Raw genomic sequence first — 24,622 nt, 5'->3', positions numbered from 1 at the left:
ATTACTAACGAAACATGGTAAACAACTGTAGTACACTTTACTAAGGGGACAACTCCTAATCATCACAACACACAAGAAACAGACAAACTATTGAGACACACACAGGACAGCTGAGTTAGTATAATGGAACAAGGGGTTAAAGTTCATTCTCGGATACCATGCACAGGGAGGGAAGGAGAAAAAGCAGCATGCTTTTCCAAAAGAAATTGAAGCTTTTTTGTTTAGATATCAGATACCTTTGATCTATCTGTGTGTGGAAACCAACTTTATAATCCTCCTTCCACTAGAATGTCTAGTTTTTCGCTCTTATATCTTTATCATATCTGTTTTCAAAATCCGAACAATCTCAACTTGCCCAAACAGTAAATTTAAGTCTTTTCAATTCAAGAATACATATCACGCTCTACCTTCCCCCAAAAAAAAAGGTTTAAATAACCAAGAAAACAAAAACCTGGTTTGTTGCTGAATGTTCACAAACTCTCACAGGCCCTTTTTGACTACAGGCAAATACTACAAGTAGAAATACTGAATAGTTCATTAATTTTCCCATTAAACTGTTGTTTGTAATGATAGGCATCACCTTCACTGGCACTGAAAGATGCTGTGCTTAATTAGTGGTATTGCACTGAAAACCGTTCAGATCTGCATAATACTTGACTAGGAGCCTAGACCTGCATTCAACATCCTATATTCCTACGTGACAAAAACATTTGGAATAAATGGAGAGCGTGCAACATCAATTTGGCTTGAGAGAAAATGAAGTACAAGTCATTCCAATATCATTTGCATTCCAAATAAAAGCTGGAAACAAACAAAAATATACCAACAAATTGTTTGCTTGTGAATGATGTGGGTGTGAGAAAACTTTTTGGGTAAAGTGCTGCAAAAGATAGAAATTACAGTAACACAATTACCACTAGCAAATACTGGGAATATATATATCCATCCATCCATTATGGCCATGGCTTACAAAACTTGTTTTAATGCTTGACATGGAAGAAACCTTCGTCAATATGACCCCAAACTTTTGATTCAGAAATTGGTAGGTTTTAGGTTTCATATTTTATAACAACAAATCCGAACCATTCTTCATGCATTCCCAAAGAATGCAAATTTGGTAACAGCTTTGCATGTCCATTTTCTATTTGCATTTAGATGTGAACCATGTTCAAACATAAAGTATCGTATTTGTTCCAATAACCGCCCACGGCGCTTAAACTTAAGTCATTGTTACTGGGCGCTTATTTTCCCCATTGTTTAGAATCATTTTAAACATGCATCATCTAGGCGAGCTTTCAGTTAGAGCGCCACCAAAAGCCAAGTGAGTAGACATGTTCAATAACATTTTTGTTGATATCATGCTGGTAGCTGTTGATAGTATAGGCATGAAAACTCACGAGGAAAGAGGTCAAAATCACCATAAAATTTGCATTTTGCTGTGAAATTTATAAATATATACACAAAGGGTCCTCTCATGAATGATATCATTACTATACAATCTATTGCAGGAATTCTTAGCGAGGGTATAGGCATTTTTCATGCTGAATGACAATAACTTTAATAAGGTAAGCTTAATGGAATTAATCCAATGGGCACTTTATAATTGGTTTTGCAAGATCAAGAACTTCTTTCATTCAATGGAATTTGGGCAGCTGCACAGATAATTGGTGGATGTTACAATCCAAGTGTGAATAGGTCTGCAGCAGGTTCGGCTGCAACCACCCTAGATCTTGCAATCTGATTGTGATGATTCAGCAGTGGCAGCGAAATTACAGCGCTTTGAATCCTCTGGAAAACTGATTATATAAAATCCAAAATTTATTCATTCATTTATTATGGAAAGTCACTGGAAGGACACTCAAAGGGGCATGTGCAGTTAACGGAATGAATACGCTACATGTAAACTGTGTACTTGGTGTCAGATGCACTTGAAGCATAGGACAACGGCAATGTTTCTCTCTTTACAGTCTATGCTTAGAGTCACTACAAAAGGTTTCTTCCATGCAGGTTATTATACACAGACAACATTCCTAACATCACTTTTCATTATTAAAAATTTACAGCCAATCAACAACTGACCAGCTTGCTTTTCGAATCAAAACCGACCAATCAGCAGCATTTTTGTTTTCTTTCGGTCAGCAAGCTAGCCAATCAGAAGCAGCCATATGAAATGATTAGGACATCGAAAGGAGCAAACAGGGTGTGAGCTTAGGATGACAATCAATCACTCACCCTGACTTGATGATGTCCGCTAAATCATCAAAAATGTCAGACCTTTGGCCAAGGTTAGAAGTGAATGAAGTAAGAAGAGCACTTCGTTACCACTTATCAGATCTTGTGCAGAGTTTCATCACCCACTCTCAGTTTCACTCACTCACTGGCATTACCGTGTTATTTGTTATCTCAGTCGGAAGCATTTAGTTAATTAGTCACAGAAAACACGCTTTAGAATTAGCATTTTAAATGCATTTTGTTGTTGTTTTTAAAAGCTATTGTGATATACAGGTTGAACACTTTGAATGAAATTACCCATGGTTGCTACTTCTTACAATGTCAACATAGAAGATAACACGTAGTAGAAAATTCCTGATATATTCTTTGATGGAATGAATAAGATGGCGATATCAAAGCACAGGCAATTTTGGTCATCATAATTTGTACTGTATCTCTATGTCATGAAATAAGGCAAGAGAGGTGCCTGCCTCACCGGTCAGTCTATTATATAATGAAGTAACAGCCATATGTACTCCAACATCCATCATTTCTTAAATCACATTTTAAAACCCTGATGTTGGCTCAAAAAAAATTATCAATTAAGAAAAAATAAATATAAGGTATGTATTAAGTAACAAGATGAATCAAGGATTTACACCAACCAACCAACCAACTTGGTATTATGAGGGGGAGAAAAGGTTAGTAAAAGTTTACTGCTGACACTGGGCTGTTCCAGTTGATATCCATACACCCCCTGTGGAAGACATTACCTTAATCTCCCACACAGGGAGTGTGAACTTCAAATGGGGTTACCTGAATAGGTGACTCGATTTGAAATCTACACCCCCTGTGTGGAAGATTAAGTCATGCCTACCATATTAAGGGGTGTATGGATTTCAAGTGGAATAGTCCGATTTTAGTCTAGTTACAAAAAACCTGGCCTATCTTATCAAAAGCTACTTTAAACTGGGACTGGAATCTCATTTTTTTGTAATTACTGCATCGGTTTTTTTTTCATATTTTTATACAAAGCTGAATTATAAACATTGGCACTTAGCACCTATGGCTAATAATAATGAATAATAAATAAACTAATGAATAACAGTATTCCTTAAGGGGGTACTACACCCCTGGCCAATCAATTTTGTGCCTATTTTTGCATTTTTCTCAAAAATTATAGCGCATTGGTGACAGGTAAGATATGTATATTATAGGAGCAAAGACTACAACTACTGCACTGAAAATTCAGCAACTCAAGGAAAGTAGTTATTGATTTATTGATCAAATATTGGTTTTCCTCATTTTTGACTGTAACTCCACAATTGTTGCAGTAGTCCTTGCCCCTATAATATACATATCTTACTTGTCACCAATGCACTATAATTTTTGAGAAAAATGCAAAAATAGACACAAAATTGGGCAGGGGTGTAGTACCCCCTTAAACTCAGAAGGAAAGTAGACTTAGAGTTACTAGTTCTTCAATTTAAGGGATACAATCCCAAAAGAATATAATTAATTTAAGGTAACTGAATATCAGGAAATCTATAATATATTACAAACAAAAAATAAAAACATTACTTAAAATTGCTTTTCAATAAAACAGGTGCTTTTTTTCTGTTCTAACAGCTGCTGATAAGGCATATCTCTCTTCTGTTGTTGTTATTTGTTTATTTAAATGCCCTAGATGGAAGTTTGTGGACAATTCTAGCTTTTTATTTTTCCTCTCTCGCTCCCAAATGTTTGGTCACGCACATTGTGCATTGATATATAGTATTTACAATAGAGGTGGGCTATTCAGTTGGAAAATATTACTTTGCCCTAAAATATTGAGGGCATATATAATAGTGCGGAATCAAAGAGTGCAAGGATTGTCTGTGTAGGGGCTGATGACCCATAAATATTTGTTACATAGTTTACAATTTTTGTTTGTTATATACACATATAGGACACTGATGGAAAGGAGGAAAAATAAAGTGTTTACATTCACAAAACTAAAGTAAACCTGAGAAAATATTATGTATGGCAGTACACCATACCTCCGCCATATTATGATTATTATTGTTTAGCTCTAGAAATGCAAAGAAATACTTTCAAAAAATATATAATGAGCAAGCTTTTCTTTGAAGACTGAACCACAACCAACAAGCAATATGTTTTTTGGTAATGGGCACTAAACTCATTTTCAGCTGCAGTATACACAAAAATATTTAGATAATTTTTGATTTGATGTAACCTCTGATGATAAGATGTATAACAGAGGCTAACTCTTTCAAAACTTTTTTCAAAATTTATGGGACTAAAATGAATCAATACAAATATAACTGAAATAAATTGACTGTGTGTTAAAACTTGTGTAGCATATCGATAAACACAAGTGTCCCAGAAAGATGAGTATTTTAATATTTACATCATTGCACACACATGCTATTGACAAAATTAAAAGAAGATTTTTGTACTTTTCCACACACCTAAATTTTTGAATGTATTTGAAAGAAAGTAGTTTTGGTAGAATCCCATGAATTGTTATCAGAATAGATTTCACAAAGTGTGTCTCATGTAACTCCTGTATATAACAAAAGATGCATATCTATATGTTGGTTTCATACTTGCTGCCGGCGTGATGCTTCATCATGCCGCTTGTAATTTTCTGCAAGCCGAGCGGTACACCGCTGAGCGGCATGACTCTGAAAGCCACTCTTGCTGCTCAGCGCCACTCCAAAATCGTATTTTGTTCCCATACGTCAGAGCGGCTCCGGTGCTGCCACCACGGCAAAGCGGTGGAGTGATCGATATATCGGCTTGCTGCTGGTCACCGCTAGCATTTCTGGTGCGACTGCGCAGTGAAGCAAAATCATCTTCAGAGCGGCAGGAAAGTATAAAGCCAGCAATAAACTATATCATCTTATCAAAATGGGTTTTATTTATAGAGAAGTTACCCCCCTGATGAATGGCATAACAATGGCTGAGGTGGGATTGGAATTTAAAATGCATTCCTGACCTCCTCTTGAGCACACAGAGGGTATCGCATCATGAGTGCCCTATATGCACACATACTGTTATGCACTCACAAGAAACAAGCTCACAGCTCATTACGCGACCATTTCCCGTATACGGATTTGATTGCCATGTAGACATTATGGATGCCCATCCCGGGATATCACATTTAAAAATGTTTCAATGGGGATACCGCATTTGTGTGGAGTCGCCCAATATTGAATTTATCACGATAGTAAACCCATCATTGCACGAATCAACTCAAGTCAATTGACTGTTTTCATTTACACAGGAGACGCAACATGTAATGATTAATATATTCAAAGTCACACACTACATACGTCACACAAAATTTGCATTTCTAGAGCTAACCAATAATTTGTAAAAACATATTTGGCAGAGGAATTCAAAATAGAAAATTCACCTAAGCTAATCATATACCGACTCTATGTATTTACATATAAATAATTATTTCATACACTGCATATTACATCAACATTCATAGTAATTAATACTGACAATACACACTAGCTATGTTTAGATAATGTAAGAGGGGTGTGGTTATAATACACATTATTTTCATATTTGAAATGGATTTCCCTAGCTGAACCTATTTTAATGGGCTAATCCAGTTATAATCCATACACCCCCAATTGAAGACATAACATTATTCTCCCATACAGGGTGTGTAGATTTGGAATCACCCATTCAGGTACCCATTTGAAATTCACACTCCCTGTGTGGAAGGTTAAAGTCATGTTAACTAATAGGGGGCGTATGGATTTCATCTGGAATAGCACAATGTGGAATTTTTCTTGAAACCAAGGGAACCTTTGACAGATAAATAAAATCTGGCATTTGATTGGATTTGTAAAGTTAAATCTTTAACGAGGTATTCTTAAATATACAAACAAGGCATCCAAATAAGGGATCCAATCAAGTCACAGTTCCTCAAACTTCTATAAATTTTGTCACACACCAAATCCTTTTGTGCATGGCACAAAAACCAACTAACTCCTATGACCGAATACTAGTGCATACCCACTGTAAGCTTAACAACAACCAAAATGAGGTTTAAATTGCATCCGTTAAAAATAAGTGCGTAGACATTATTGATATCTAGAAGGGGGAAAATAATAGCACCCACATCTCGTGATAGAACATAAAGAGTGCACTAAACATGTTCCCACAGGATGAAAAAAGATTTGAACCCATCACCACTAGACAATAATTCCTTACATGGAATTAAACCGATACATTATTGGACATTTGTTTTCTCTTCGTTGTTTATAATGAACTAAAGCTTAGATACAAAAAGTAAAAATAATATTTCAGTGTGTGTACTTCAATGAGGGTCCACATGAATACATAATGGCTCTTGATGCAGACTTTATTTGATTATGAATTTTATGACATTAATTCTGAAAATGTAACTTTTGATCTAGGATAGGACAGGAAAACAATTTATATGAAAAAGTAGTGAGAATCCAAACCCATTTTTTAGTAAAAAACCTTACTCCTTAAATACTACTTTTTCCAATTACTATGGTTACAAAAACAATTATTATAATCATCCACCGGTTTTGTAACCACACTACTATTATTTATCAATTTTGATATTCATGTGAAAGCCCTATGTTGGAAAAATTATGGAAGCATCAATGTCCAAATTGTTCGCTACTATGTCAATAAATAATACTGATTTTATGGGACCTACTCAAAATAAATAAATCAATAATCAATAAAAAAATAATTTTCTGCTCTACTTAATAATTAATATACACCTATTAAGGTTCCTATAAATGCTTTGAGCACACGGGGCCAATAAATGACATTGCACTTAATGAATAATTCATTAGACTGCAGCACTTTGTGCATATAATTATCATACATCTACATATATTATTTATAGTACATTCATCTGTATCACACAGGCACTGATTTAAGTTATTATGGTAAGCTAGAGCTAATATATACACTACAGCTAAGCTTCCTATATCTGGATAATTGTAATTTATTTTTTACGTCAAAAACAGGCTTAGTTACCCTAAGGCCCAGGAATTGTCTCAACAATAAACCTACTGTTAGTAATAGCTAGATAGTATAGTATGAAAATTGAATTTAGTCTAGTCATATATTAGTAGTATTCTATTGTAAATAACTACTCTGTTAGTCGACATATTCACTAAGTAGAATTACTAAAACAAATGAAATATCAGGATTTGTGGGGAAAATCTGTTTAACACCCATCCATCAGAAAATACCAGATTGATAAGTTACAGCGGGCTACGATTTGAAAGTTAGAATTTGAAAGTATCGTTCATTCTTTTGACATGTGCTATTATCTCACATTCAATGGCAAGTATATACTTTAAGTGAACATGTACTTGTAATTTGTACACAGCACACAAGATATATATCAAATATAATAATTTTAATATGAAAGTTAAGAAAAGGAGAGTAGCACCACATATCGAACCTCTTCTGTCATTAAAAGCAGGTGCATTAATCACCTTGTTTAAATGATTACAAAAGTATTTCTTGATTGGAACTATCTAGGCATTTTCAAATTTGGCATGGGAGATATCAAACCTCTTAAAGGGCAAAGACATGTTTTACGGACATTAAAAATAAAAAGAGGTCAATAAATAAATAAATAGAGTGAGGGAGAGGTTAAGTAAGGTGAAATTAATTCAATAGAATTTTAATCACTATCATCATCAGAGTCTGAGGTCATAGCGGCCTCATTTCCCCACCACCAAGTAGATAAGGGGCTTCTAAGGACGGACAAAATGGGGGGGGCAGGCTGTAACGTTGGTGTTGTTGGTAATGAAGAGTTTTAGCATCGGATACACACCCTCCGTCATCGTCCGATTCCCGGCCTTTCAATTTGTTGAGAAGTCTGGTACTGCTCCGGCGAACCGACGCCCTGAGCTTTGACAAGGAGCCACTGCGCTTGAGTTTCCCATCCTCGCTCTGATAAACATGGTGAGAGAAAGAGAGCCAGTCAGAGAGATACACAACATGCAAGATGCTATAAATAAATTTTAATCAAAAAATTACTCATCACTTGCAATGATGGTATCCATTAAATTAAATGAAAAAATAAATGGTAATAAAACAACACAAAACAAACAAAATGTTGTTCTTTTTTTTTTAAAGACAAAAACGATAAAACTTAAAAATCAATGATGAACAAATGGATTTAGGGACATCAGGTGGTGCAGTGCGGTGCATGTTTTCCAAAGTAGTACTACCCTTACACCAAGAATTATCAATCAATCTAACACCATATCAGTGTGTGTGAATGTGTGCCCAATCACTAAAAAAAGTGTGTAAGTGGTAGTAGTCATGATCAAATCTAACAGAAAAACAGAAAAGTATGACAAATGAAATGGTCTCACGAGCAGCAAAGCAACGCAACGCAACAAAGGTACATGGGTTGAATCAAGGAGGAAATCATGGCGTGAAAGGACTGGCTACATGCACAAGACAAAAAAAACAACCCACTAATATCATCCTTCGCTTAGCACTCACTGTAAATACAAGAAAGAAAAACAAGCAAAGGGGATTTGCTATTATATTGCTTCAAAATTAGCTAGCCCTGCAGAGAGAACCACAATCAGTTTCTTTGTCAAAATATACACCAATAATTATGTATTGAACTGAAAAAAAAAAGGAGTTGTCTGTCCACTGATGAAGATGGTGATGAGATGTCGGAGGGTGTGTATCAAGTATGGTGATCCATCGCTGCATAGCATGAATATTCATTAGTCCTGAAAAAGAATGCTTGTAAATATCTGCTTGCCTACAAGACAGGTGTACAGGTTTAGCCTTTGATTGATTTACAATTGATTGGTTATAAGAAAGTGATTTGGTTATTCCCATACAGGGGCCTGAGTGATTGCCAATTTGAACTAACTACCAAGCCATATCATCTCACATTCACAGCTAGCCGTTTTCTTTTTCATTCACATTATAGCACTAAATATGTGCATCTACTGCTTAAAAAAAATAAAAAAATTAACATATGGAAAAAATGATATATGCAAAGAAACCTGTAAGACTAATAATATACTACTTGACATGATGTATGAACCACGCTCGACTATATAGGCATCTAAATTGCATTAATACAAATATTGTTTTGAAACATATCATCGGTTATGCTTAGCTGGGTCATACTAGAAGTCAGCAAACCACAGCCTACTCAATTATCAGGAGAACATAAATTACCTTAACCCCCTGATCACTACCTGCCGATCTAACAGTGCCTCTGATTGGTCAAATACATGATATCTTCACTTTAATCACCAATCACAATGGAGCTTTGCAAATAATTCACCCCAATTTTTTTGTGATGAAATTATTCTAACAATGTTTCTGATTGGGCCAATTGATAATGAAAATTTTGGCCAATCGGCAGGTAGTTCTCATGGGGTTAAGTGTACCAAACAGAATATAAATGCATGGACAGTGGCTGACAATAGTAACAATTAATCGGTATTGGAATACATTGTCTTTTGGTTGAGTAGGTAGTAGTATTTGCTGCATGCAATATTGTTCATGTGATACCACCCATGATATTAACATAAAAGGTTTCTGTACTTATGCTAAATGACATAACTAGATGTAGTAATCGACCATTAACATAAGATGTAAATTTTACAGGTATTATATCATAATCACTAAACTGAAGCACTACAAATGCTTGCCATTAAAATTTAAAGAAATGTGTGTTTTATAGTCCCGTACCCACACCGAATTTTAAATTCTTAATTAACAACCCTTTGGTTAACAAAATAAATCTGTGCACGTTTTATAGATAAAAAGGGAGCATACTCTGTATTTGATATGGATAAGTTGATCTTCAATCTCTTTCCCAGTACAACTTCATAATCTCAAGTTGGATATATTATCCATTCATTTTTACTATTCAGAGCAGAAGGGGTTGGGTCAGATTTGCATAATCTGCTTGTTGCTACGTTTCAGGCATGCTGCAATATAAACGGATAACATTACAACTACTATTTCATACAAGCAACAAGAAATAAACATGCAGGATGGATAACCATACACCTCAACTGTAAAAATGCAAGAATGAACAGGCTTAGTATCATATTGAATAAATACACAGGATAAAATATTCCACTGGAATCAACTTATTGTGAAGCTATAACAACAAAAAAGAAAATTAAATTGAATGAAAAACGGGCGTCCCTACTAAAATTGAATTTCTACGTAATTGTGTCATGTCTTCCCTGCAGAACCAATTTGTCACCCAATTTTATATCAGTTACCATAGAGAATGAATTCTAAATCATTTTAGACCCAATTTGACATCCAAACCTGTGAGAGTCCTATCACACATATATCCTAGCTCACTAGCTGTCTTGTTGGTAACCTAACCCCTTTACCAATTTGCAATGTGAAAGCTCTTGCTTTTTGGAGTGCTATTTCATTGAACCCATGGAGCTATTTTTAGCCTGCGTTAAACCAACAGCATGCAATAAGCATTATGCCCGGCTGGCTCTATGCGACCATATCATGTTGCCTGTGAACAGGGCACACATATAATTGTCAATATATTATGTAGAATGCAAAAATGAAAAATAACAATGCAGATACATGTATATTATGCAAAAAGATGACAAGGTGTTGGTTTTTATGTAAATAGTGCAATATCTGAGGGCTAACGGAATAATACAGTCACAAAATGTGTCTAATCACATATCTTACAAGCATCAAATTTGACCTAATACTGCTTACAAGCAAGTGAGGTACCTGATGGGAGCTGACAAAATTGAGATAGTAATATATTACAATGCTCTTCATAAAACACCTGCATATTTTCAAGTAAGTAGGTCATGGCTCTGATATGCATAAAATATAATATTAATTTGACAAAAGATTGGGCATGGCACAATTATCAACAACACCATCCTCATCATCTATGGTCAAAAAGTGACCAAATGCTCGACGCTTACATGTTTTCAGTAGCATAAAGCACATATCGATTAAGACTTCTTTATGAGTCGCTTTTGATTATCATCTCCCAGTGTGCGTGTTTGCTCACTATACGAATGTGATTAAAAATACAGTAACAGGGTAAACTGAATGTAAATGAAATAGACTTAATCAGTATTTTAGCCACATCTGTGACATTTCAATGGTAGGATAACCTTTCTAATAATTGCATCAATTATAGACTAACAATTTGTGTAGTTTGTATTATTCGAATAACTCTCAGATATTTCATGAAACATGCACCGCTTGCACAAGCCTTTATTGGGGGGAGCCTAGGCCTCAAAACAAAATTAGTAGACATTTTTCAAATTAAAAGAAAATTTATAAATATGAACTGGAATTAAAATCAACAAAATAAAAAGTTAATAAATTAACGATAAATACAAAATGGAAAGCATGACGGGGACAACAACATGAAACAAAGAACATGACATTACCATAAGACAATTAAACAAACATATATCTGATGAATTAGACCATATCTCATCAATGAATTAGATCATGTTATAACCATGAGAACTTTGTATTATTATTCACTCACCTTCAAGTTACTTAATGATTTTAACACAACCTATACACAAGACAAAACACATTACATGAGACGAGGACAACACACACAATATATACGGCTACAAACACACAACATGTAACACTTGTTTTCATATATGCCAATTACCATTTTGATATGAATTAAACAGAGAAAATGGGCATATTAAAATTTCTCGGTGGAATCTCATTACATGTATGCATAAGCAAGAGGCAACTTGCATCATCATGCGCTCTTCTTACATGTCAGCCGTCGTCAAATTGATGTTGTTACTATGACAACTGCACCATCATCCTGACTCATGCAAATGCAAAATAGATGCAACAAACTGTGTGGCAGACAGGTTTTTTTTCCCATATCCTTATAATGCAATGCCCTGACAACTTGTGAAAGCCAATCTATACCGCTATTCTAATATAACGCTAGCAAATTTGAAACACAATAAATTACTAATATGTGTCAAAATGCTTCTATCTTTACCATTTATGATTCCATCAGCCCTAATGCTAATATTCCTTCATGCATTCTATGTATAGTCTACATGTTATCAATGTATATACATGTAGCTACTAATTCATTTCACAGAAGCATAAACTTGCATCAGTTGTACAGGTCTGTCTGTTCTTTATTGGCTACTGACCTACTGGAATCAGTTAAGTGGTCTGCTGTTACAAATCACTATCTAATTATCTCTTAGTAGCTAATGCACTGACATTGCCCATATTCTTTTTGATAAATAAGCAGTTTCCATGACAACATTTATTTGGAAATTGACACCAGCTGAAGGCTTTTTAAGAAATCTTGATACATTTAAAACTAATAATACAAACAAGTTGGAACATGAAATGAGTCAGAACATGAAATAAATTTTGGTTAGTGGGTGCAAACACTTTTTTTACCGTCTTTAAAAATGTCCAATATGTTAGCAAACTAACAAATGGTTAAAAGTCTGACTAATATGTCCTCATTCCTAGTAAATCTTTTGATATTTGTGCCACTCTTACCTATGCTTATCCATATAGCACATTAATTTCTTGAAAGAATTGCCTTTTGTTAGTTATTTCATCCCCTTGCAAATATTGGCTTTCACAAGTTGACATACAGGGTGTCCCAAAAAAACCCAGAACCCTCATTGTGCCCTCTTTTTCTCCTATTTCTGAAAATTTAAAATATATTTTGGTAGGTAAAGAAACTTTTATTTGTTAGCTTTAATAAACCAAAAGAAATATTTCAATTGGCTCACAACTTTTGAAGATATGCTCTTTTAAAGAAATGTATCCATTTTTCACTCTGTCCACGGAGGAGGTTGGGCTACTTCAAAGATTGAAAAGGAGTATATGTACAGCTAACGATTTTACATAAAAGGTTTCTTTACATATCAAAATACATTTGATCAACTTTTCAGAAATAGGAGATAAAGAGGGCGCAATGAGGGTTCTGTTTTTATTGGGACACCCTGTATATGTATCTGATACATTCTTCATGCTTCAAGCAATCATACAATGTTGTCATGCAATTTGGAAGGCATCATATCCACAACAACTCACAGGATCACCACGGAAGGACAGAGAGTCAGGTGGGTGGAAGGAAGCTACCGCAGCACCTTGGGCTTAAGCATAACAAATAACCCAGGACCACTGGAAGAATTAGTTGCTGCAGCCCTATTGTGCATATATTGGGGCTCTCTCATCTGCAAATAGGCCCAGTTTCATAGGGTTGGAAGAAAAAGAAACACTTGTTTCAGAATGTTACCAACTAATTACAAAAATACATTTGAAATAGTGAAAACATTATACAGAAGCACATGGGATGCAAATTCTAGTACTTTGTTCAAATTAATCTGATAAGCATTAACATTGATTGATCGGCAACATTAAGAGCATTTGAACTAATGTATTATTTTTCGACTTTTGATCTATCAAATTTGCAAAGTTTGAGTTGTTCTTCTGAAACAAATGTTTCTCCTTTCTTTAACAGGTCAAAATAATTTCTACAATAAACGGCATCGTTATTGGTAGTTGGATCATTATCTTCTTTAAGCATAGCAATATTGTTATCATAATAAAAATCTTTACATATTTATGGAATCGGTTAATAATGAGAAATATTTACCTGTGCTCTGGATGAGGTGAACTATTATCAGGTCAAAGGTCAGTACAGATCACCGATTCAGTCACATAAGCAAACATTTTTAAGTCACTGATCATGTGATCATCCTTGTTTGTTTCAAAATGTCATCATCTATCTTTATGTATGTGTATATTGTACTCTTGTAACTTTCAACAAATCTAATCCTCTAAAGTACTTATCACAATCGTCATAGCAACGTCAGAACATTTCATTATGCTTTTCTCTGTGTTCTATCTTTCAAAATTATCATTACTTAATGATCAAAAGTAAATTGGAATCTCACTATGAAGACAGCATATGTTCCGAAATCATTAACATGCATACCAACTGAATATACCACTTCATGTAAAAAGGTCAAAGTTCAGTATTAAAGAGAAGCTAGAATTTGGTAAAACATTAACATTTGCTACTGGGTATTATACCAAAACAACTTCTGTTCATTGTGTACCGCATGTGTCCAAGAAGAGTGTCAATTTCCTGTCCTCAATTCTGTCTGTCTGTCTGTCCACTCCAGAACTGTACTGACCTTTATGTTTAGTGTTACGGTTCCCTGCAGACTTGACAAAAGTCAACTATCAGAGTTACTACACCAACCACCCATAAATATGGATACTTTATAAAAACACTCAGAAGCAGAAACTAGGTGGAGTAAATACAAGATTAAAATAAATATCAAATGAGATGATAAGCCAATTAAAGGCTAGATTAATTAACACAAGATGTGAGTACTGAAAAAAAGGCAGTGTTTGACCAGTGTACCATGGCAAGCCCCGTATTCAAAAGAGCTAGAGTCAGTCAAGAGATAGAGCCTATGACAGAGTTGTTGTATACATGGCATTCATATGGTTTAGTCACTAGTTAAATGAAGTATGCATAAATAAATATATATTTGTGGTGATGGTATACAGTAAATTACCACTAATTATACAACATGGTGCAAGGTAGAGCTAGTATTTTGTTTGGTTTGCTTGCGTGCTGATTAGTGGAGGCACTATACATAAAGTTTGGTGGGTACTGAAGTGATTTTGTGAACAACAGTTTTTTTTGCAGGTACTTGACACATTGTGATTCATAAACTTAAAACGGCGTGTCATGTGTGAATGAAATGCCGTACATGTGGGAGTTCACAATCACGCAAGATCCATATTTCAAAGTGACAATATCGTTCAATTTAAAAGCAGCGTAAATTAATTTGTAGCTACTAAGTTTAGAAATAATAAACAAGGTAAACGCATGTTTGCCTGCAGACAGACACACTCTATGGAACATTAGTGTGAACTTTTCCAACCATTGAGTTTAAAAAGGCATATTATCATAATTCTCTTGAGTCATACTACAATAAAATGGTGTATAGTGCCCCCAATCCATAAATCGTTCCAGGAAAGGAGTTTCATAGATACAATCCGAAGCAATCAGTAACAATAATCTTGCATTTTGAATACATATTGATAGCAGAAGAGAAATTGATGGTTAGTTTATTAAAACACACATATGCTCCCGTACGATGAGCGGTTTGGTTGTTTTCATAATTTGGACATTTTTGTATAATTTGTACCCTGTTTTTCTTGATATTTCCATTCTCCTGTAGTGGCATTGTGTGTTCGGGGCCACACATCGTTGATGGTGAGCTCGTTACTATTGTATTTCTTCCTGTCCAGACGCCGTCAAACCTCATGGGGGCGCTTACTGGCTTGCGTCCTTGCCTGCCCTTCCCCGGCCTCTTGATGTTTTCAGATCCACTCTGGACTACCACTGGAAACATGTACTGTGACTGTGTAGTTGTGTACAATTGGTATTAGCAGTAAAACATTACAACTTGGGAGGGAGTCTCTTTTATTATTCTTTTAAACAAATACTATATATGAAATCCAAGATCAACAGTCTTTCAGTCAGATATTTTCTTAAATTTAATATCACAATACACACACCTAATACCCATCCCCGAATTACTAAGAAAAAAGCTTTAAAAATTATCCGCATATAAACAGACAAAAATACAGACACAGACATGGATACAAACAGACATTATTAGGTAGGTAAACATACATACAGACAAGCAAACTGGTAAACACCTCACAAACACACCCCGTTCCACACACCTATATATGTAACCACCGCTCCTTTGTTTTCTTTGCTTTACTATGGACACATAAACACGTTTTATTCATCTTACCAAGGACTGTTAAGAGTTTTTATCCCGACTGCACAATGCACATTGACCGTACTCCAAATGCGGACATGTTTTCATGCTCTTTTCGATCTTGTCACACGTCTAGCAAGCATGGACAACTGACTGTGTAACAAGCATGGCCACCTGTGCTTCTTAAGGGTCCACTTTTACAACTTTTAATGGTGTTTACAAAAACGCACTCAAATACACTCACTCACTGCTTCTCCTTTGCTCACTCCCTGCTCTGTAACATTGAAATTGACAGCAGACAGCCTTATTACATGCAATATTAGTTGTATTGGACAGCAGAGCTATTATTAATCAGCCAATTTTTACGTTTCTTTGCAAACTTTAAAATATATGCATAAAGTATTCAATTACTATTAGCATTTGTTAGTAGTATAATAGCATTAAATGTGCCATTGGTTAACCAAGTAGATCATTCAGCATGCTGCTTGCAACCAAGCCTATATATATAAATGAATGAATGCTGTTGAGGGAAAATTGAATGGGTGAGTACATGAGATGGGATGTGATTAAGCTGGCTGGCTAGTCCTGTGACCAGGATAGTCCTCTATCTGCAACAGCCATTGGTGTCAAGTGGTATGCTCAGGATGGAAAGGAAAGGCTAACTACATGCGCTAATTTCATGCAGTACCTTTGATATTGTGTTAGTTATCTGGATAAGTAAGGCAATATATAAATGCAAGCTCTTTTTATAATTTAAATAATAAAAACATTTCAAAATTAGTAATGCAATAATAACTCTTTTTTTTTTAAAGATGGACAAAACAGGTTTGCATTTGACTTAAAAACAAAGTAATTACAAATTGAAAATCAATCACAAAATCATATTCTTTTCTGTTTTTGCCTTTTCTTTACCAAAAAACAAGCAGAAGGATGATTGTGGATGGATGGTGGAATGGATGGGAGAAAAAACAGGAAGACACAGCAAGAAATCAAGCTACAATCCAAAAGTGTATCAAAATCAAATCAAATGCTTGTCAAATGCATGACTGTTTTAATGAATGAATGCATCAATTGGCAAAACCATACATCACTTGTGTGCAAGATGATGACCAGCAACTTGGCATTGCCAAATAAAAATAATAATGTACATCAGTAATAAAAAGGTGTACATCTACAACACAAGGCAAATGGTATCAGGTGTGACCTCTTTGGCAAAGTACTTTCTGATGGACGTCCATGCTGATATCATGTGTTGTGCAGGCTGTGATTCCAAAATGGATAGCATGCAGCTACATCTATGATCATGTTCTCAGAAATTTGTAGTTTTGTATTACCACCCATCAAAAGTCCACTTTACTAACATGGGTTTGATTTACTCTTTAAATCTCCTAGTAAGCCCAAACTCAGTTCTATGTGTGATTTAACAAAACCAATTATAGAAATTCTTTGAGAATATGGTCATAAATGGCAGCATTATGGTGAATTTTTGATCAGAAAATACTGCAACTTTAACATTAATTTGCCAACAGTTTTTACTTCACAAGGAGCGAGCTACTGACACTTGGAAGTTACAAAATCCATCACTGTTGAAATTGCCAAAGTTTTGTCTAGAAGTACATACTCAGCAAGTTATAATTTTTGGTTCAATCTTGTAAAAAATGATTCGGTAACACCACACCTATCTGCCAATGTGAAGTGATGTCCAACCATCAATACACAAAGTACATACCACATTTGACTGACAGGTATAATGGTGAGAGGGCGCTTTTTCAAAACCTGTTAGTCAACAACCCAATACATCTACCCCGCAGCTGCATTCATTCTGGGCGCAAGGGCACTTGAGCGGTTCTATATGAGCACATGCACAAGGTACAGGTCTAACATCTTCAGTCAAAAATGATTGAGGTAAGCCAAAAAACTAGTCAGCGTATGAATAAGAAGAGGAAGATAGAAAAAATTGAACATCAGAATAATAAGAGTAGATCTACATGGCTATAAAGATGAATTTAAGTTAATCCGGTGCTGTGCAGAAAAAAAGGACCAACACAATTGTGAAAAAAAAATCATACTTAAAAACCTCAAAAATTATTAATTTCAATTCTCATTGAAGAAACATGTCAAAATTCAAAATCATCTACTGCACCAAATTAAAAAATGAACAATTTTGTAGAAGTGGTCAATTTCAATGGTATACTTGAATCAACCAAGATGTAAAAATAAATGTCATACATTAAAAAAATGCAGACTAGAGAGGAAGAAAATAAAATAGCCATTTTATTTCTAGCAGCATTTGGCGAGTAAATGAGCAGCTCTTTTCAATGCTTTTTTTTGACATGCTAAATTTGAATTGAATTGGAGAGGGTGAAACTAAAATCATGCACATTATGCATGCACACACATACGCACACACATACAACATTGATCACACAAGAAACAGAAACAGAAATACCTTAAATAATACCTCCCAATCCCCCATCCTGCTATAAATAATAATACCCTTTTCTTATTCCAATCTTTTTAATGACTATGTCTGCAAATATTTACCCACTAGTATCTAATAATAATATTTTGTTTATTTCATAGTTTTTGGTACATGGCTGGGAAATGCTTTGTTTTGATAATTTTATTTCCACTGAACTGAATATACAATGCACACTGAATTAACTTAAAAATACAGTTCTTGTTGATTTGAAATGTTAACGAACTAATGAGGCCAGAGAAAGCATGACAAATTGCGGCATTATGTAAGAGGCACTGCTTTCAACTTTCATGTTTTATATAAGTCTTGATGGTAACATGAATAATCTTTACAAATTGATGATGGCAATACTGTTTGGCCAGCCATGCATTAATCTTGAGTCATGTATGAATTGTGGTTTCTGATTCTCACCCATGCCGTGAGATGATTTAAGAAATTTATTATTAGTCATTCACATGTCCCAAGGGTACGGTTAATTTAAATAATACCAATGCGGAATATATCATACATGCTGTTATCGTTAAATTTTGATGTACCAATCCTCAAAATGCGACTTTTGTTTTTGTTTTGTTTTTAAGTGGCTCAGCATAAACAGAAATTGGCTGTTCCAGTTGAAAGGCATCCACCCCTATGGTGGACATGACCTTAATCTCCTGCACAGAGGGTGTAGATTTCAAATGGAGTCACCCATTCCAGTAACCCCATTTGAAATTCACACTCCCTGTGTGGGAGATTAAGGACATGTCTACCATATGGGGGTGTATGGATTACAAGTGGAATAGCCCAACAGACTTTGCTTTGAATTAGTGTCCCTATACTTGGTGGAATAGCCGATTCATTTAAATAAATAGCTTCAGTTAATTCAAGTAATTCTTGGCCATGGTGGAACATACTCATTGCACACATGTAGCATACTAAGCATGTACAAAGTGTAAGACACATGCATGCAATCTTCTGCACCACGTTATAAGCCTGTGTGTTTATGACAGAGCTACAAGCGTTCACAACGTTTTCCAACTTGGCTGAGAATTACTTGAAATAACTATAGATTTGTGAAGTCAACATCATAAGCAAGTGTGAATTGGATTTAGCCATACAAACACCTTTACGTACACATGGCATTTGCGATTGAAAGTGATAGGCTGCAACTGAACAATTTGCCAAATTTTTTGCACCTTTTTGAGAGTTTGCACCAGTCTCTGACATTGCACTTCTCTTGCTGCTTTTTTATCCTTTGCACCAAAACTATGAACAAAAGTACATTGACCCACATATTTTGCAGTATGTTGTTTCGGAGACTAGACTATCAGTATTTTGAGGAATGACAAGTCTTTCCAATAATAATTTGTTAGCCTAAAAAAAGTTACCCATACCTAATCAAAGCCAAGATATATAGAAAGTGATAGTAATAGTGTGCAACACCAAACCACAAGAAATACATGGCTATATATATATATATATATATATATTTAAAAAATATATATTGAACTGGAAGTATTTGGACTGCAATGCACCTCTACACAGCATACTAAGCTAACAAATCAGCAATGTGACTTTGTGTTCCTACAACTCCTCTATCTTTTACATCGGTTGCAATAACTAAAATGATCATTACATGACTCTTGGCCACCACAGGTCAAAGGTCAAACACCGTCTGGATTCAGTACTCACCCCTCTGCGCCACGATGTGCCTATACTCACTTCCTCGCTACCATCGTCTTTGGAGTAGGCAACGCTGTCGTCACTCTGTCGTCGTTGGCCGGTTCGTCTATGATCGTGTTTGCGCTCCCTGGCGAGAGCTTCTGACCTAGGCACGTCTGTGGAGATGTCCTGCCCGAGAAGTTCACGGACCTTAGCTTCCCGTCCTATATCCAGGGTCTGTAACATAACACATCCATACCACTTGTGAATTCTGCACACATTGTATGAAACACCTGCACTGCACACGACGTAGGATTTCATATTTGATCATTTGTGTTACGATGTAAACCTGTGCTATAAAAAGTTGAATAATTTTTTGTGACATGCTCTGACGAAACCCGCCATAAGTCGCACTCAGCCATTTCAAGATACAGCGAGTCAAACTTGGGAAAGGGGTGAAAAACCTTGTAGATTTTCTTTTTCAGTTTTTATTATTTTTTGATTCCTTAATATTTTTACTTTAATCTATCATTGAAAACAAAATATTCTTTTATGTCTAAAGCATCCAAATCTAGCATTTTCCGAGCCAAACCAAGTCCTTAATATATCATTTTACAAGCCATTTTTCTTGCATTTGCCTTTTCTTTATGTGTCGCTTCCCTCCCTTCCCGTTGAAAGACCATAATTTTGGTATCAAATGAAAGCTGAAGACCTATAATAATGGATGACATCAAAAACTAAATTTTCAAAATTAGTGACTATATTTGGTTTTGTGGGAGCAGGTCTCATTTGTATAGATTGGAATTAACTTCCAATTAACTGACTCAACTCATCTTAAAAGAAATACTCCATTTGGTATAGTCCACCTGGTATCTTATATACAGATACAAAACAAGGTGGTGAAAGAGTTTACCAGATAAGCAATTTCATAGAATATCTTGCAAATACTGATAATTGCTACACAAAATAAAGCAGCTTTTACATGCTATATTCAGTGATCCGTATACTATGTCGAATAACTTACATTTTTCCTTGATTTAATGGCACACTCCTCTAGGATTTCAGCAGCTTCATACTTGCCCTGACGTCTGTAAAGCGCCCCCAAGTTTTTCAAGGTGGTGGTGACAGTTGGACTATTACTGAAATATGCAATTGAAGCCAATGCATTGTCAGAAAAAAAATACTTGCATCATTAATGACCAGCTCTGTGTCTTTGACTAGTATGTTGGAATTAATAAATGATTTAACAAAATTGCATTTATAAATATAAATTGAAAAATATAAATTTTAAAGACTTTAATACATGCAAACGTCCGAAGCTATACATCGTCGAAATTCATCTGTTAAACAACCACAGATTTTCCACTTCCATTTCAGTTTCAAATCACTTCATTTTTGTTCCAAATCACTTCATCTCTTTTCCAAATCACTGTAGTAATGTTACCCCTGGGTAGAAGTATCACAAAGTGTCACTCCCAGTGACCACCCTGGCTTCACCATACTGGGTTCCAAATCTTTACTGCAGGTGATGGGATGGAATATGAGTTGACAGAGCTGAGGTTGAAATGAAATCTACACTTGCTGGCAGAGAAGAACGGCACTTGATTAGATTTTGAGAACGTACACAGCGTAAACATGGAATTGGGATTTCGATTGGTTGATTCGTCTCACAATCATAGAAACAGACTAGTAATCCGATTGACCTATTACACATCAAAGCGTTGGTTGGCTCAAGAGTGTACATCATAATAACAGGGTGATCACGCTGATCAAAGTAAGAGAGTGCCGTTCTATTCTGATAGCCAGTATAGCTGGATCTGTAGCTATTTAAGAAATGGGTTATCATTCATTTATTCATACTAATGCTAGTGAAGGAGGGTGAAACTAACCGATCAACCAACCTGTCAACTTTGGCTGCTTTATGCCAGCCTCCATACTCCCCATAGGGTGCATTGTCCTTGAATTTACCCTGAAACAACAAAAAGAAAATATACTGGGCTGGCTGGCTCCGTTTGTGAAGCATAGATGATGTTAGCACTAATTGGTATGTCTATTGCTCCCATATACCAACAGACTTTTTGTGAACAATAATTAACGTGCTGTATGAACAAGCAGTATATAGTATGATATGAGAATATTAGAGCAAGCAATACAAGAAAGTCCCGACCCATAACCACACCTTCATTATCAACTGCAATTCCCACTACCTCAAGAAGTATATGGCAATAGCTTATATATGAGTATCAGTATTAAGATTTATACCTACTTCTTATTTAAAGGGTATTTCATGATTCAAACATCCTCTTTTTAGGGTATGGTTCAATATTCACAAAAATTTCAGTTGATTTGGCCATTGAATTTGTGAATTCCATAATTGCATGTATTACAGTGCCCCATTAGCTGTGTTTTAATTTCTGTATGTCGACAGATGGAAAATATGGAAAATACAAATTGCACCATGTCTCTGTCAAATGACCAAATCGTCAAGAGACTTTATGCACACATATATTATGTAGTCCTAGGTTTTTGGAGTTCCATGTGGGGATGAGGCTGTGGATCACAAAGTCCCCCTTTGAATAAGAATTGAAGAAACCTACCCTTTCTTCTCTTTCCTCTGCTTGCATCCATATAGGCTTGCCCGCATCCCTCTCGTCCATGACACCAAACTCGCGTTCATGTGCCCTGGTTAGCACTTGTTTATATAGTGTCTCAGCTGCCTTGTATTTGCCCTGCTTTAGATACGCTGATGCCAAGTTGTTCTTGGTCTTGGCCACATTTGGGTCATCTGGGCCCAGTTTCTTTTCATATATTTCTAGTGCTCTCTGGTAGTACCATTCCACCTGTAGAGGCAATCAAAATGTTGACAGTTTTTGACCGGGTACTATCTTAGATAAAGGGGACAAACCTATGTTCACATGCCAGAGTGCACACCTGCTATTGGGATAGACTTCTCCATGTAATGTTGCTGGTGGGGGATTACTACACCTCCTCCACAGCGAGGAGTCTTTTATGTTCCCATCATTGAATAGAGCCGGTGCCCATTTGTACACCTGAGTGGAGGGGTAATAGGGGTGAAGAGCCTTGCCAAGTCCATAACATGTTGATGCTGTGGAGATTCGCACCCTTGACCTCAAGCTATCTCACAATCGGGGGGCCTGGCTAAGATTGACTTAATTTTGATGTTGTCAATGTCATTGGTTTACCATGTAAACACAAAACTATGACAAATAATTCCAAAAGTGTATTTATGTTATCAAGTAATATGTTACTAGTCTAAATCCGTTGGGGTGTGATAGTACACATACATGGGCATGATAACTAATTTGTCACATATTATGTGGTTGTGACATTTAGTTGAACAGGGAACAAGTAGAAAACATTGCCACAAAGAAAATGGCCACTTGCGAATTGATGCTTTGCTATTTCTACTGGTCACAACAACTTTCACCATGTTTGATTAACTCCAAACAAAAACAATGAGCAGTCATCAGCCTTCACATTGCAGACACTAACCCAACAGCATCATCATGTTTGGACACCTGATCATGAAATGGGACAGCACGGTCTAGACAAGAGTGGCTCATTCTTTTCAAGTTAAGTCAACAATAATTGATAGGTTTTGTGTCATTCACTGTGTGTGTTTAATTACTCTCGCATCTGCTCAAAACCAGGGGTCTATAATGTGCTGCGCCAGAGCAACTTTTAATTTTGGGAATGGTTTACTTTATCTTTCTACCTCACACCCTGCCCATAACAAAACAAAGTGAACTCAGTATTAATATGCCCATTTACGTTGTGGGTTGTTACTCCATCATCATCTCCTATCAAAGACATTTTGTATTCAAGATGGAGTAAATGCAACTCTTGTGAGATGTGCAAACCTACACAGATTTCCTCTGAACGTATGCCACATCAAGAGATTGAGCACTGCTGCAACTACACTAGTATGCCATACAATGCTGTTATTTGAACTCCGACACATACTATTTAGCACGGCTCACTTTAAATACTTGTCATGAATTCATTTTTTTCCAGTCAATATAGGTGTTCATCATTTACAGTAGCTTCTGGAAGCCTGGGAGTACTGCTAAATTGTGTGTCAGACAACCAAGGGCAACACACTTTCCTCTCCTTTACTTGCACTTTCTAGTGCTCAAAGGATGAACATGTTGTTACGAACTGCACTACTGATAGAAATGATACTATTTTATTCTACTTAAGGTGGTGCTACACCCCTTGATAAATTTGTGACTATTTTTGCATTTTTCTAAAAAATAATAACACACTGGTAACAAAAATTATATATATTATAGGGGCAATGAATCCAGTTACTACACTGGAATTTTAGTGACTCCAAACAAGCGGTATATTATTTATGATAAGAAAAGAGGTACCGCTAGAATGTATATACCTCATTTCTTAACATATAGGCCTATAATGAACCACTTGT

General features: G+C 35.7%; 1 protein-coding gene across 1 annotated transcript in view; it reads right to left on the bottom strand.

The window, feature by feature from the left end:
• The window catches only part of LOC140153461 (kinesin light chain-like), an 84,949-nt gene that overhangs the window by 4,877 nt on the left and 55,450 nt on the right, over nucleotides 1-24,622 (bottom strand). Inside the window, 7 exon segments of the mRNA XM_072176218.1 lie at nucleotides 2,233-2,274; nucleotides 8,066-8,184; nucleotides 15,468-15,683; nucleotides 20,203-20,409; nucleotides 21,197-21,311; nucleotides 22,062-22,141; nucleotides 22,770-23,012. Coding sequence (XP_072032319.1) covers nucleotides 2,233-2,274; nucleotides 8,066-8,184; nucleotides 15,468-15,683; nucleotides 20,203-20,409; nucleotides 21,197-21,311; nucleotides 22,062-22,141; nucleotides 22,770-23,012 — 1,022 coding nt within the window.

This window comes from Amphiura filiformis, chromosome 5, assembly GCF_039555335.1.
Source record: "Amphiura filiformis chromosome 5, Afil_fr2py, whole genome shotgun sequence".
NCBI lineage: Eukaryota > Metazoa > Echinodermata > Ophiuroidea > Amphilepidida > Amphiuridae > Amphiura > Amphiura filiformis.
This window is presented reverse-complemented; position numbering and strand designations above follow the sequence as displayed.